Source organism: Oncorhynchus clarkii, chromosome 29 (assembly GCF_045791955.1).
Source record: "Oncorhynchus clarkii lewisi isolate Uvic-CL-2024 chromosome 29, UVic_Ocla_1.0, whole genome shotgun sequence".
NCBI classification, from domain to species: domain Eukaryota; kingdom Metazoa; phylum Chordata; class Actinopteri; order Salmoniformes; family Salmonidae; genus Oncorhynchus; species Oncorhynchus clarkii.
This window is the reverse complement of record NC_092175.1, coordinates 28013620-28029742: the sequence shown is the minus strand read 5'-3', so window position 1 is coordinate 28029742 and position 16123 is coordinate 28013620. Positions and strand designations below refer to the sequence as shown.

The window sequence follows — 16123 nt, the reverse complement described above, 5'->3', positions numbered from 1 at the left end:
GGAAAAGCATTCCTCATGAAGCTGGTTGAGAGAATGCCAAGAGTTTGCAAAGCTGTCATCAAGGCGAAACGTGGCTACTTTGAAGAATCTAAAATATATTTTGATTTCTTCACTTTTTTGGTTACTACATGAGTCCATATGTGTTATTCTATAGTTTTGATGTCGTCACTATTATTCTACAATGTAAAATAAAGAAAACCCCTTGAATGAGTAGATGTGTCCAAACTTTTGACTGGTACTGTATATATGTTTTGCTTTCCAGTGGAGGAAACTGGGGTCGTCATTAGGTATCACAGCCCAAAAGCCCATTTCTACAATTTCTCTTTTTAAAATCTGATTTTAAACTTAACCTCAACCCTAACCACACTGTTTACTTTATGCCTAATCCTAACCTTAAATTAAGACCAAAAAGCAACAACAAAAAATATTTAAGAATTTGTTCAATTTGTCTTTGTGTTTGTGGTAACTAGTGGAAACCGGAAATTTGGGTGGACGAGTCCTGCGGGGACGACAACGTAATTGACCAAAAGTGGATAGAGATTCCGCCTGTTAATATCTTTCATTCAAAAGAGGTTCACAGTTATCACTATTAGGCTCGCTTCAGCGTGATTGCTTACAGATTTAGGACAGTTCCCTCAATCAGCAACATAATATACAGTCTGGAGTCGGCTGTAGTTAAATAATATATATTTTTCTGATATTTTATATCATTTTATATTATATTTGATATTTTTGACAACTTTTACTTTTACTGCACTTACATGCCTAAATAATGTACTTTCTACTCCATACAATTTCCCTGACACCCAAAAGTACTCGTTACATGTTGAATGTTTAGCAGGACAGGAAAATGGTCTAATTCACGCATTTGAAGACAAATTCCCTGGTCATCCCTACTGCATCTGATCTGGCGGACTCACCAAACACTGCTTTGTTTGTAAATTAAGTCTGAGTGTTGGAGTGTGCACCTGGCTATCTGCAAATTAAAAAAAAAAAAAAAAATGTGCTGTTTGCTAAATATAAGGCATTTGAAATGATTTATAATTGTACTTTTACCTTTGATACTTAAGTATATTTTAGGAAGTACATTTACTTTTTATACTTTTTTTTCTTTTGGAAAGTTTTTATTGATCAATTTCCTTTAAAAACCGCTCATTTTCGTTTACATCGTTTATACACATAAAAACGTCATAAAATCATAAAACAGCATTCGAGTATTACATTTTTAAAAAATTAAGTACATGTTGTTAAAAACAATAGAAACAACCATGAATAAAAGTAATTTTTCTTGTAAAAAACATCAAATTCTGTAAAAGCCTTTAAAATGTGTACAAATGATTTAACAAAAGTAAAACAGTTTTAAGACATGAAAAACATGTTAAAAAGTAACTTTGTTTAAAGGCTGTCTTCGGTCCTTTTGATACTTAAGTATATTTAAAACAAATAACTTTTTGACTTTTACTCAAGTAGTATTTTATTGGGAGACTTTCACTTTTACCTGAGTCATTTTCTATTAAGGTATCTTCACTCAAGTATGAAAATTGGGTACTTTTTCCACCACTGTAGACTATGGAAGTGTTGACAGGCATTAATATCAGGTTAATATCTGATTTGCCTAGTTACATAAAGGTTAAATAAAAAAATTAAATAAAAATATCCAACCTGTAGACGCCACAGTAGTGGCGTTAAATAAAGGTAAAAAGTAAATAAAAAATATCCAACCTTCATACACCACGGTAGTTAAATCTCAATTCTCGGGATTAACCTGCTGGTTTCAATGAGGCTGGAGTTTCATCCCACCCCTATACAAGGAACGCCATTTTGTTGACGTTCCATCCACCTTTAATGAGGTCCACCCTCAAAATGACAATAGGCCACTCTGCCTTTTCAACTAATACATTATGGTTTTCAATGAGACATAGTTTCCTAACCATTAAGATTTTATGGATTTTAAAACTGATCAACCCCTGGTAAACCTTGACCGTATATGGGCACACTGCCATATGTCTTCCATTCCTTTGGTTGACCACCCCTTTAAACCTGCGGCTCCCTGGATGACGAATGACGTCATCAAGCCATTTTCGTTCCCCTAATCCAAGTGTCTGTTTATTACATGTTCATTACAGTACTGACACAGAGGAGTCTAGCTGTAGCTCAGTTATAATAAAACGATATTGGCGAGGTGCGGCATAAAAGAAGCACACGAACGGAGAAAAGGGGAACATTTACAAGGGGAAATAAACACATATTGGTGGTAAACATTATCACTCCCTCCTATATAAAACGCCAGAAGAGGGAATCAATTGAGAGGGAGCGAGAGGAAAAAAGAGCGCTGAAGGCAGCCCACTCAATAGCCACTTATTAGGCGAATAGCCTACATTCCAGTCGGATTTGCGTACATTAATAAACCATCATAAGAAATGTGAGTATCACCCTGTTGCCTAACCTACTGGTGACATGTATTTTCTTTGTTTGCTTGATGTCTAATGTGAATGTATCATTCCATGGTCGGTGGGCAGCAGGGTGCAAGCCTATTTGTTGTTCAGAAATGGTTTTAGAAAGCCAATTAAATTAACAATTGTCTCCAAGGCATATATGGCATTTAAATCGTGCGTCAGGGTTAAAGACCACTATAATTGCATTATCATTGTGTTGATGAACTATATTTACTATTTGATGTTTATTTATCAACATTTACTGACAACACATTATAACACACATAGGTTAAATGGGATATATCCAACATTAGCCTATAGGCTATTCCATAGGCGTCGAATAACGGTTACTCATTGGCCCCTGTTGTCAGCCATATTTCCTTACAACATATTTCAGTCACGTTGGCTATTTATAATTAGGTATATTTATTCACATTTAAAATATGTATTTTCTTATCATTGGAATTGGACATGCACGCATTTTCTCCGGGTTGAACTGGTTTGATTTGAATGGGTTGACGTCCGTTTATTCGTCTGTAGGCTATCTGAATATCCATTTGTAAAATTACATTGGAATTGAAAGTAGAAAACCTACACATTTCTAATTTGGCTATTTGGATTGGTTTCTGCTATTCCTTTCTAGACAAATGAATGGATACTGCTCAAAATACACTTATTATGAGCAACTTCGACCTAAAAACATATTTTATTTAATTCAACATGTTTAACATCTTATTAGAGAAGCAACACATCCATATTATCTTGGATGTAATGGATGTAGAGGTTACTATTATTAGCCATTTTATGGGTTTAGCCTACTTGATATTGCTAACCAACGGTGGGGGTGGGGGTAACTGACGCTCATATCTGTCGATTGTCGCGCGATTTAAGTATTTTATTTGAGGACTCAAGGCTACACTGGGGATGTGACCGTTTTCTGATCCTTTCCTTGACAGGCTATAGCCCTACTATGTTACCTCGTCTGTATTTTTTGTTTTTTTTGCGACTGCTAGGTTACAGGACGCAGGTGTTTCACTGCCAGGGAAGATGGCCGTGTTAGTCTTTTCTCTGTTGATTCGTGCATACAAACAAGGTGTTGAAACAGACTACCGGTACATCTCGTTGAGGCCAGGCAACAAATGTCAATGTTACATCTTCAACATGCTGTTGATAAACACATGTAACCATACCATTGGTTATGCATGTATCCTATTTTCTCACTGTTAACGCCCCCGATAAATTGGTGGTGACATTGCTTTCAAACGAAACTAAGGACCACCCTCACCTTTTCAACAAACATGAAACCCCCTCTCTTTATGCTAACTTAAATGGGAGAAATGTTGGGGAACCATGCAACGCCCGTGCCAATCCTACTTTTCAACACTGGACAGCGCTGCCTTTCGTTGTTTTCCCACGGTGCTGAAACCGATTTACAGGCTAGTCCACTTTGTGACTATGGTGTGTGTGAGCGCTGTCTCGTAATGGATGAAATACTATTTGTAAATGCTTCATTTGAATGTTTATGTCAATCGGTCATTTAAAGTGAAGAAAGACGTGTATTTAGGCCTACTAGTTAATGTAGTTGCCTATTAATAACAAAAGGCTAATTGTCGTGTGCGTGTGTGTAGAATGATCAAACAGAGCATGACAGCTGTTTTTCAAAGGGAATATGAACTGTTAACTGGCTGATATACTGATTTGCTTGACAAGGGACGTTTTTTTTCATCATATTGGTTGAGGACGTTGCCAATGTGAGTTAGGCCTGCACTGTAAATAAAACTGTAATTAATATAGTAATTTTAGGTATTATCAGTAAAACAACTCTGAAACCTTTTACTGCAGCATATTGTAAATTATGGAGTCTTGTGGGGAAATGGCTCTATTTCGATTCTTACTGTAAATCCATCCCACAGAATACAGTACCGTACTGTATCTTTAGACTGACAAAAACCTTTGACCACTAGTTTGATGCATGGTATTGTTGTTTCTGGCTCATTAACATATTTTAAGGCATATTCGCTGCACCTGCGAGTAAGAATGTTGTGCCAATTTAACTTCTATTTGGTTTTAGAGCCAGCCCCATCAATTTAAACGGAATAGTGGAGAGATTGGAGTGGTAGCAAGTCTTAAACCTTAAATGGTTGAGCGTTTTGAAGTTCTTTTGCTCTGTTTTGCCCTGTAGTCACTGCCAATTTAGAAGCCTCTGTTAAGGCCTTTAGAAGTGCAAGTGATATAAAACACCAAATATTCATTAAAATGATGTAATGTGTGAACACTTTACCTAGCAGTAAACCTGCTTGCACCAATCCGTTGTAATAACAGAAAAATACTGTGAAATACAAACCTCTCCCCTCAATGAATGAATCAATGAATTCATTCCAATCACGGTAGCATTTACTTTTCCACAGTATAATACAGTAAAATGTACGGCACTGTACTTGATTTGATACCATATGTATATCACAGTAGGTGTACTTTAATATGATATACAGACTTTTAATTGCCACCAAGCTGCCTGTACTACTGTCAAATTCATGGTAACCCCTTTACAGCATGGTCTTGCCCTGGATTTCCCCCAAGGCTGCTGTCGTCACTCCATTAGTCTTATTTCCAAGGCTAGCTTACACAATACATTTTGTCGTTCACATTGAATATTTTCCCCGTCACTGTGCACACAATCCACCCTCTGCTTTTATCACGAGTCCCTGAGAAAACAATGGTTGTTGTAGGCAATGATCTACAAAACACACAGGGTGAGTTGCCAATAACCGTCCTCATCCATCGTTCATCTGGCTTTTCCTCGCGGCGCAGTGACGATGGCCCCTTCTGCAGTGAAGGTGAAAGAGACTGGGCAGGATTTGGCCTGTAAACAAGATGAGAAAGAACACGACCAACCTAGACATCACTAACATAATGGAGGCTCCCAGTAAAATACATACGACTTGGGTAGCATAATGATTAATGTGGCAAAATGGCACAAGCCAGAAAATTAGTGTTTCCAGACAGGGCTTGCTTTGGACTGATAAAGCCAGGCAAACGAAAACATCAGGAGTGTACAGAAGGATTTGTAGCCACATGGAGATTAGCTGTGTGTGACGGACTTAAAGGTGACCTTTATACTGAGTTTTGTCTCACTCTGCTGGAGGAAGAGGGTCACTACCGACAGGAGGCAGCCTCAAGATGTAGTTGAGAAACAAGATTGAAAGCGGTTCATACTCAACGCTGTGTATTCATTATTTCCCACTTATCCCTATAATACCCCTATGATTATACAATAATAAAAAGGCTACAGAGACTTCAAATGAAATAACATTGAGTTTGATACTCACTCTCACATACAGTTAGAGCTATTATGAAAATGACTACTTCCCTAAAGCCATTTAGTTTACAGTGTATGACCCCTGCTTGGGGGTGCAGTTACAGTTACACAACTATTGCTCTACTTGGGTGCTGGAAATACTGACGAGACACAATACACGCCATCATCACACCGAAACAAAAAAAAAGATACCGTTTAAGTGGGAAGTTTACATACACTTAGGTTGGAGTCATTAAAACTTGTTTTTCAACCACTCCACTAATTTCTTGTTAACAAACTATAGTTTTGGAAAGTCAATTAGGACATCTACTTTGTGCATGACACAAGTCATTTTTCCGACAATTGTTTTGACAGATTATTTAACCTATAATTCACTGTATCGCAATTCCAGTGGGTCAGAAGTTTACATACACTAAGTTGACTGTGCCTTTAAACAGCTTGGAAAATTCCAGAAAATAATGTCATGGCTTTAAAAGCTTCTGATAGGCTAATTGAGATAATTTGAGTCAATTGGAGGTGTACCTGTCGATGTATTTCAGGGCCTACTTTCATACTCAGTGCCTCTTTGCTTGACATCATGGGAAAATCAAAAGAAATCAGCCAATAACTCAGAAACAAATTGTAGACCTCCACAAGTCTGGTTCATTCTTGGGAGCAATTTCCAAGGTACCACATTCATCTGTACAAAGAATAGTATGCAAGTATAAACACCATGGGACCACGCAGCCATCAAACCGCTCAGGAAGGAGACGCGTTCTGTCTCCTAGAGATGAACGTACTTTGGTGCAAAAAGTGCAAATCAATCCCAGAACAACAGCAAAGGACCTTGTGAAGATGCTGGAGGAAACAGGTACAAAAGTATCTATATCCACAGTAAAATGAGTCCTATATCGACATAAACTGAAAGGGCGTTCCGCAAGGAAGATGCCACTGCTCCAAAACCGCCATAAAAAAGGCATTTTTAGAGAAATGTCCTCTGGTCTGACGAAACAAAAATATAACTGTTTGGCCATAATGACCATCGTTATGTTTGGAGGAAAAAGGGGGAGGCTTGCAAGCCGAAGAACACCATCCCAACCGTGAAGCACGGGGGTGGCAGCATCATGTTGTGGGGTGCTTTTCTGCAGGAGGGACTGGTGCACTTCACAAAATAGAACCAGAGAATGTGATGGTTTGGATTCATTCAGAACCTCACTGAATGTGCTTCAGTAGTGGGTGTTATGAATACAGTGGAAAAGAGTTGTAAGCACAGCTGATTCTTATCATTGTATTTCATGCTTGGTGGATCATTTTATCTAGGCCCTTAGATCCTGGTGTTGGATGTTAATGTTCAGTATTTATAAACCATTCAGCCTGTTGAGGCTCATTAAAGAGAGATATTCTGCCTACCTTTCCCATCATCCAGTCAAGCTGTTGACTTGATCCAAACCTATAAGGTTGAGATTCAGCCTCAGTGAGTACTGTGATGGTGGATAATTCCAAGCAATCTGGAGGCGAAAGAAACGCACACCTGTTTAGGCGAGGTGCTGGCTAGTGGAGTAGAAGACTTGAAAAAGAAAAGGATAATTCCAAGCAGCCATGATTTGATAGTAACTTATTTGACTTTTATGTACCAAAGGGATTGGTTTGCCTATTTAGTAGATGCATGCATTACTACATGTTCATTCTTACATCATTGAAGGTGAATAGACTGACGAGTTGTGTTTGATTGACAGGTCTGCCCCAGCTGCTGCCGGCGCCCCCGCAGATGGAGCGGCGCCCCCTCCCAACCTCACCAGCAACCGCCGCCTGCAACAGACACAGGCTCAGGTGGATGAGGTGAGGAACATGCAGACACACTCACCTTGTATTACACACGTACTGACCCACAGAAATATCTTTACATTGCTCACATGCTGTGAATAGTCACAAGCTGACATGGACTGGATGAATGCGTGTCCAACACACTAATGTAAACAATACATTACTCAGTCTGAGATGATTGAGTGATTCACCCTGTCTGTTTTCGGCCCATGTTTCTTCCCTCCCCAGGTGGTGGATATCATGCGTGTAAACGTGGATAAGGTTCTGGAGCGTGATCAGAAGCTGTCAGAGCTGGATGATCGGGCCGATGCTCTGCAGGCTGGAGCCTCACAGTTCGAGACCAGCGCTGCAAAACTCAAGAACAAGTATTGGTGGAAGAATGCCAAGGTAAGGGTATAGACTGGGATAGATAGTACATTAATTCATGATAATAGTAATTTCCTTTGAGGCTTTTAAGACTCATGTTAAAACATAATTAAATGAATTAAAAGTATACTTTGTGATTAACCTCATGTTTCATCCCCCCTGATTTACTGCCTCTCCATTTCCAACTCTGCTTCCTCTAGATGATGATTATCCTGGGGCTGATATGTGCGATTGTCCTCATTGTCCTCATCGGTAAGGTTCACACCCACACTCTTCCTGCCATGGCAGTTTGAATGAAGATATACTCTCTGCTTAAAAATTATATATATATATTTCTCTCTCTCTCTCTCTCTCTCTCTCTCTCTCTCTCTCTCTCTCTCTCTCTCTCTCTCTCTCTCTCTCTCTCTCTCTCTCTCTCTCTCTCTCTCTCGCTCTCTCCTCTTTCTTTCTCTCTAATTATCTCTCTCCAGTCTACTTCAGCACCTAAGATGAGTGGCTCCTACCCCAGTCTGCAGTCAAGACTGCCCGCTTCCTTGCAACAGAAAATTATTTAAATTGACGAGGAAATGATCCACTAACGTTGAATTCATTAAATTGCTCCTAAATAGTCTCAATATGACCCTGCCCTGAACGCCCTGACCCCCTCAGCCCCTGCTTCCACCGCCTCACCTCTGGACTCCTGTCAGTCTATGTCCTGTAAATCTGTGGACCTGCCTCCTTTGTAAATACTTCCTGCTTTTCTAATCTGTCGTTCATACTAGACTCCAATACTTGTTGTGATTGTTACCGATGACAACAACAGAAAAGGAAAATGATGACCCTGGTGATAATTGTTATATACCAGACACATATATAGTTCTTTGTAGAGTTTTATTCTGATATAATGTTTTTGTAGGTTGTGTGTGGGTGTGCGTTTTGTATTTTTTAATTGTTGTATTCATTTTACTTATGCTTCAGATTTGAACTGCTGCCTATTAATCAGAGTGTGCATATCTTGCACATTCTCTCTCACTGTCTCTGCCTGTCTCTGGATTTCTCTCTCTTGCTCTGTATCACATAGAGTATAGGTGCATCTTTGCACCGTGACATAGTCTCCTTTAACCGAGGTACTTTATCAATATTCCCATCCTCTTCTCCCATCTTTTGCTTCTCCATCACTTTCTCTCTTCTATACCATTTAGCCATTTACCGTCTCTTCAGAATCCTTTCACTCTTTCTCTTTGTTTTCGTTTCTGTCTCCCTGTCTGCTGTTTCCTAGTCATATACCTTCTCTTTTTAAACTACCATTAGAGTTGGACCAATGTCTGTAGATGTTTTTTATTTTACTTAGTGTCTTATTTCGAGAACATTCCTTGATGGCAGTCTAGTACAAATGCTGTCACTGTAGCACAGGTATGTGTAAGTATCTTTGAAAACAGAAAATAGATAGCCTGTATAAAGTAACCGTAAATATTATTGTAGAAATCAATATAACAAGCCAGAGTGGGGAAAATAACAATACTGATAGAAAGGAGGGCTGACTAGTTTTTGTTTGGTGGATCATAATTTGAACCGGATTCATTTGTTCATTTCAGCAACATAAAATTGCATAAAGTTGCTGTGACAATGGACCAATCCGACAGAGATGTCATTACTAACTAAATAATCACAATGACACAGTAAAGCCTTAGTCTCTAATCAAAACGTATCACCTTAATGGTCAAAATGTTCAAATCCACTCTTTATATTGTGTAGGGGGACTGAAAACGGTTAGGTGGTGTGAAATGCACAAAGAACTTTGATATTGATGGCGCTGTCTGACTGGTCAACAGAATGACCGCTGTCTGACTGGTCAACAGAATGACCGCTGTCTGACTGGTCAACAGAATGACCGCTGTCTGACTTGTCAACAGAATGACCGGCAGAGAGAGAACCTCTTGCAGCAAAACCTCACCTATTGATGAGCACATACACAGACAACTCAGCCTTATTTGAAAGTGAAGGTACAAGTATTAAGATAGATGAAGCAACTGGCATAGACAAACAGTAGCAGAACAAGATGATCTAGAGAAAGGGACTAACTTGGGTCATGGGTACCAGCTTCATCGACAGATTCAGAGTTGCTGTAAAACTTAAGTGAACATTCCTAGAAATGTCATGAAAAACGTCTTAGCATTCCAGCACACAAGATAGAGTGAGCGTTTAGCTAGTGCTGTGGTTCTCTCTCTTTCTTTCATTTCTCCCTAGTTACTGCCTTTTTCTTTTTTAAACATAGTAATAGAGTATATTTTATATAGCATATGTTTGTGTTTGTGTGAAGCAGACAGGTAAAGAGGAGACTGAACTCAAGCAGGGCTTCACTAACTGCTGTGAGCAGTGAGCTCCTCTCTACCTGTTTGCGTGTATGTGTCTTTTTGCGGTTTACCTCTGTAAGATAAACACTGCCAAGAAACTAGGGAGAGGCTTTTATTTTCTGTTATTTTCTCATTGGTGCCCTTAATGGTATGGTCTTAGTGGATTGCTCTTGCATGGTTACCTCTTGTCCCATGTCCCTGTAAAGGCTTACCTGTTGCTAGTGCTATCGATCTGCCAGCTCTGTTAGCCTACGTTATGAGTAGTAACAGAAAGACCCCTGGAACTGTGGGATATATAGTTGTTCCCATAGGTTATGTCACTTCAACATGACCTCTTCCCCTCTGTTCCACCGGATCTGCATACTTCCTACATCCTCCTGTTTCACCTCCGTCCCCAGCTCCCCCCTCACTGATTCAGGATCCTACACTGTGAATGTGTGTGTGAGTGTGTGTTGGTGAAACACTGCCGCCCTGGGAATATCCCTAGTTTATCTTGACAGATTAGGCCACTTAGACCTCACCGATGTGGGCAAGCTGTTTCCATGACAACTGAATTCGATGAGCAGAGTGGTGAGGTAACAGATTAGCCCACTGACTTTTTCAGACTGGTCAAGTTTGCCATTTTTCCAGGTATGCTCAAGGAATATTAACTGGCAGAGCCTCCCCCCCCAACCACGCATCACTTTATGAATAAACGACACAGATATTCCCTTGCTCTTTCTCTCGCCCCCTCACTCTCTCTTTCTTTCTCCTCTCTCTCTCTCTCTCTCTCTCTCTCTCTCTCTCTCTCGCTCTCTCTCCCTCTCCCCCCCCCCCCCCTCTCTCGCTCTCTCTCTATCACACACATGTTAATGGGAATGGCCTTATCCATTATCTCCCTGTGAAGCATATCCCCCACCCTCCCCCTTTAATCCACTTAAGTAGAGCAAACTAATTCAGAGGGAAATTACCAAAGACCAGGTCTTCTTTCTTATGCTGCCAACTGCCATCAAAAACAAGTAGAGGAACACAACATATTTTACCCGGGTCACTTTAACAGCAATAGTACTGGTACCTGTTTTTAAAAGCATACCCTTAACCCAAAATACCTAGTCACATGACTTTTTAACCCTTTCAGATCTTAGTCAACATGTCATACCCGGCAAATAGATGGTGACATTATGTGCTATTTGAAGACCTAAGCTATTTGAAGACCCAAACCTAAGTAAAATGTGCTTCATCCCCCCCCCCCCAAGTCTTTAGACATATGCTCCTATAACTAATAATAGCACAACTTATCTTTTGTGTGTCTCTGTCGTGCTGACAACAATTTAAAGATAAAAAAAAATATGAACGTTATCTATAGCTGTTTAACAAAACAAACAAAACATGTATAAAAATAAGTCTGTATTGTCTGGTGTTGTAGTGTGGGGGTATATTTGGGGGAAGGGGGTTCCTATTTCCTCTGGTCAGGGATTATAACAGTTCATGAAAATCTACAATGTGAAAACGAAAATCTACATGAAGCTATATAAACATTTGAGTAGCAAATAATCACCATTTTGAAGGTGACAAAAAATAGAGGGCTGCCTTCGAGTTATTATTGTCTCAGTGGATTGGAGTGACATGACACGACGGGTCGGGGTAGGACTACTGTGTTGTTCACAAATCCAAGGGTTGACCTAAGAGTGCTCAGTAAATTTAGATACAAAAATAGACAACTTTATGTCCTGTGAGTGCTCATTTCTGTTGCTTTTCTTCTCTGTGAGGATGGGTCTGTGCAACTTTTAATGTCCAGGCACTTTTTCCTGTTGTATTCTGGGTGCATTTTGCGGGGCTAGAATATGATATGGATGAGAATATTGTGTTATTGCCAACCCTAAGAGGTGTTCGGTGGATTCAACATAAGAGGCAACCTTTTGAGGCACTGGACCGTCACAGGTTGGCAATAAAATCACAATGCTCTAACTAAAACACATGAAATTTATAAAATATAATGTCGGACCCTATGTTTTCTTTGTAATTTGCATAAAGTTAGTAATAACTTAGGTATGATGCCAATGGCTTGGGTTGTGTGTACATTGGAAGAGGGGGGAAAGATTAAATAAAGACTTGTTCTCTATGTTAATCATGTCAGACAAGTCAAGAAAATGGGATGTTACTGGAATTTTTTATTTTATTTTAACCCTCTAGTCAAATTTCAAGAATTCTTAGAATGGTGTCACGATTCGAAACAGATTCCTCTGTTGTTAATATGATTATTTTTGTTTGAGCTGTTCATTTTGGGGATGGAATATTATTTTGTTCTTTGAGGACTGTGGTTGGGGGAAGTGACAGTCAACATTGCCTCTTTTTGCCTTGCCTTTCAGGAGGGAATAGACTGGGGGATCATGGGTAATGTGTACTGTTCAGTCTGTTTTATTTAATTGATTGTGTTTTTGTTTTGAATGGGATTGTATATTCAACAAAGTGGATTGCAATGTACCAGAGGAAACCAATTTAAAACCAGAAGTACATAAAAAACAATTGTAGTGTAAATCTATCAATCTCTTATTATATTGATGAACATCATGGAAATATATATATATATATTTCCATGATGTTCATTGGTTTTCCAATATATATATATATTGGAAAACCAATCATTCTGATGACCTGTGTTTATTGTTCCGAGTTTGAAACTAATGATGAAATGAAATTAAATCTATGATAAAATGGGTCCAAATAGAATTGATTTATCTACAACTGTATTGCAAACCAGATATATTTGTCATATGTCACCAAGACAGGATGGCATATCTCACTTGAATTTGAGCAAGAAAGAGATTAATCACACACCAAAAACATGAACCTAAAATAACTATAAATTGTCTTCACAAAATATTTTAGCAGACAGCCATCGCGTAGCTTTCATGGAATGTATGAATCACACACATAATCTCTCACCAATTTAGGGTTTCATCATCCTGGAGAGAAGATGTGGATTATACAATTATATTTAGGCTAGCTAGGGTTACTATGGGAAGGTGTCCATCTATGCTAGTAAAGACAACATTTGTTGAGTGTTCAGATCACCAACATTGTGAATCCACTCCAAAGGAACCAAAGGCCAAGTCAGAAGAACACTGTGTGTGAACTGTACACTCAGATGAAGTTGTATGTACAGTTGAAGTCGGAGGATTACATATACCTTAACCAAATCCATTTAAACTCAGTTTTTCACAATTCCTGACATTTAATCCTAGTAAGAATTCCCTGTCTTAGGTCAGTTAGGATCACCACTTTATTTTAAGAATGTGAAATGTGAGAATAATAGTAGAGAAAATAATTTATTTCAGCTTTTATTTATTTCATCATATCTCAATTAGTATTTGGTAGCATTGCCTTTAAATTGTTTAACTTGGGTCAAACGTTTTGGGTAGCCTTCCACAAGCTTCCCACAATAAGTTGGGGGAATTTTGGCCCATTCCTCCTTTACAGAGCTGGTGTAACTGAGTCAGGTTTGTAAGGCCTCCTTGCTCGCACATGTTTTTTCAGTTCTGCCCACTAGGATTGAGGTCAGGGCTTTGTGATGGCCACTCCAATACCTTGACTTTGTTGTCCTTAAGCCATTTTGCCACAACTTTGGAAGTATGCTTGGGTCATTGTCCATTTGGAAGACCCATTTGCGACCAAGCTTTAACTTCCTGACTGATGTCTTGAGATGTTGCTTCAATATATTCACATCATTTTCCATCCTCATGATGCCATCTATTTTGTGAACTGCTACACCTGCAGCAAAGCACCCCCACAACATGATGCTGCCACCCCCGTGCTTCATGGATGGGGTGGTGTTCTTCAGCTTGCCAGCCTCCGACATTTTTCCTCTGAACATAACGACGGTCATTATGGCCAAACAGTTATATTTTTGTTTCATCAGACCAGAGGACATTTCTCCAAAAAGCACGATCTTTGTCCCCATGTGCAGTTGCAAACCGTAGTCTGGCTTTTTTATGGCAGTTTTGGAGCAGTGGCTTCTTCCTTGTGGAGCGGCCTTTCAGGTAATATCGATATATGACTAATTTTACTGTGGATATAGATACTTTTGTACCTGTTTCCTCCAGCATCTTCACAAGGTCCTTTGCTGTTGTTCTGGGATTGATTTGCACTTTTCGCACCAAAGTACGTTCATATTTAGGAGACAGAAAGCGTCTCCTTCCTGAGCGGTATGACGGCTGCGTGGTCCCATGGTGTTTATACTTGCATACTATTGTTTGTACAGATGAACACGGTACCTTCAGGCGTTTGGAAATTGCTCCCAAGGATGAACCAGGCTTGTGGAGGTGTACTATAGGTCTTGGCTGATTTCTTTTGATTTTCCCATGATGTCAAGCAAAGAGGCACTGAGAAGGTAGTTCAAGTAGGCCTTGAAATACATCCACAGGTACACCTCCAATTGACTCAAATGATGTCAATGAGCCTATCAGAAGCTTCTAAAGCCATGACATAATTTTCTGGAATTTTCCAAGCTGTTTAAAGGCACAGTCAACTTTGTTGATACAATGATAAGTGTAATAATCTGTCTGCAAACAATTGTTGGAAAAATTACTTGTGTCATGCACAAAGTAGATGTCTTAGCCGACTTGCCAAAACTATATTTTGTTAACAAGAAATTAGTGGAGTGGTTGAAAAACAAGTTTTAATGACTCCAACCTAAGTGTATGTAAACTTCCGACTTCATCTGTAATTGAAATGGGCACAGCACATTCATAGAATTATTATAACACATATTTCTACACTTTTGCCATAGGAAATATAGGTTTGAGTCAACATTTCATTGGTTTGACATTAGTGTTTATAGGTATATCCCCTCACAATGCCTAGAGATTGCAAATGCAGTCTTGTCAGGACAAGGCCTCAGCAGGGGTGTATTCATTACGGTTTACTGTTCAAGAACCAAATGGAAACAAACAGAGCAAACAATAGTTTCTATTGGACGAATTCAGGTAGGTCTATCCTTGTTTAATTTCCGTTTGCTTCTGTTTAAAGGTGCAATATGCAGAAATCAGTACACCATTTCCTGGTTGCTAAAATTCTAAAGGTTCGCTTAATTTCAGTTTACGTGACAAAACAAGCAAATGTAGAGAATCAATGTACCATCTAAACCACTGTTATTTTTTTGCATTTTGTGTAACTTATTTTTTTATTTATTGTGTACATAATGCTGCTGCTACTGTCTCTTATGACCAAAATAACTTCTGGACATCAGAAAAACGATTACTCACGTGAACTGGAAGAAACTTTTTCCTTTAATGAGTCCGACAAGAAGAAAATCCTGCTTTCACTGGAACAGGCCCAAATCCATGCCTTTTGCGTAAAAAAAAGATGCCAGGAAAGGGGGCGCAGTTCGGGGATCCTTCTGAGAATCCGGAGGCGAGCGAGCAAATTCCCAATGGCTTCCATTCTTTGTGTTGACGTGCAATCTTTAGAAAATAAAATTGATGACCTATTATTAAGATTGTCCTACCAACGGGACATTAAAAACTGTAACATCTGTAACATCATATGTTTCACCGAGACGTGGCTGAACGAAGAAACGGACAATATAGAGCTGGCGGGATTTTCCATGCACCGGTAGAACAGAGACACTACCTCTGGTAAGACAGGGGTGGGGGTGTGTGTCTTTTTGTCAATAACAGCTGGTACGCAATGTCTAATATTAAAAAAGTCTTGAGGTATTGCTCGCCTGAGGTAGAGTACCTAATGAGAAGCTGTAGACCACACTATCTACCAAGAGAGTTCTCATCTGCATTACTCGTAGCCTTCTATTTACCACCACAAAGCGAAGCTGGCACTAAGGCCATATACAAAGAAGCATATGCAGAAATGGTGTGGCAGGGGACTTTAAT

The 16123-nt window shown here is 39.3% G+C and overlaps 1 protein-coding gene across 1 annotated transcript; it reads left to right on the top strand.

Annotated features, from left to right (window-relative positions):
- Positions 1-2295: 2295 nt before the first annotated feature.
- Positions 2296-10357, top strand: LOC139388576 (vesicle-associated membrane protein 2-like). The gene is made up of 5 exons (XM_071135320.1): positions 2296-2422; positions 7470-7572; positions 7786-7944; positions 8124-8175; positions 8394-10357. Coding segments are annotated over exons 1-5 (333 nt in total). The 5' UTR covers positions 2296-2420; the 3' UTR covers positions 8411-10357.
- Positions 10358-16123: the final 5766 nt, after the last annotated feature.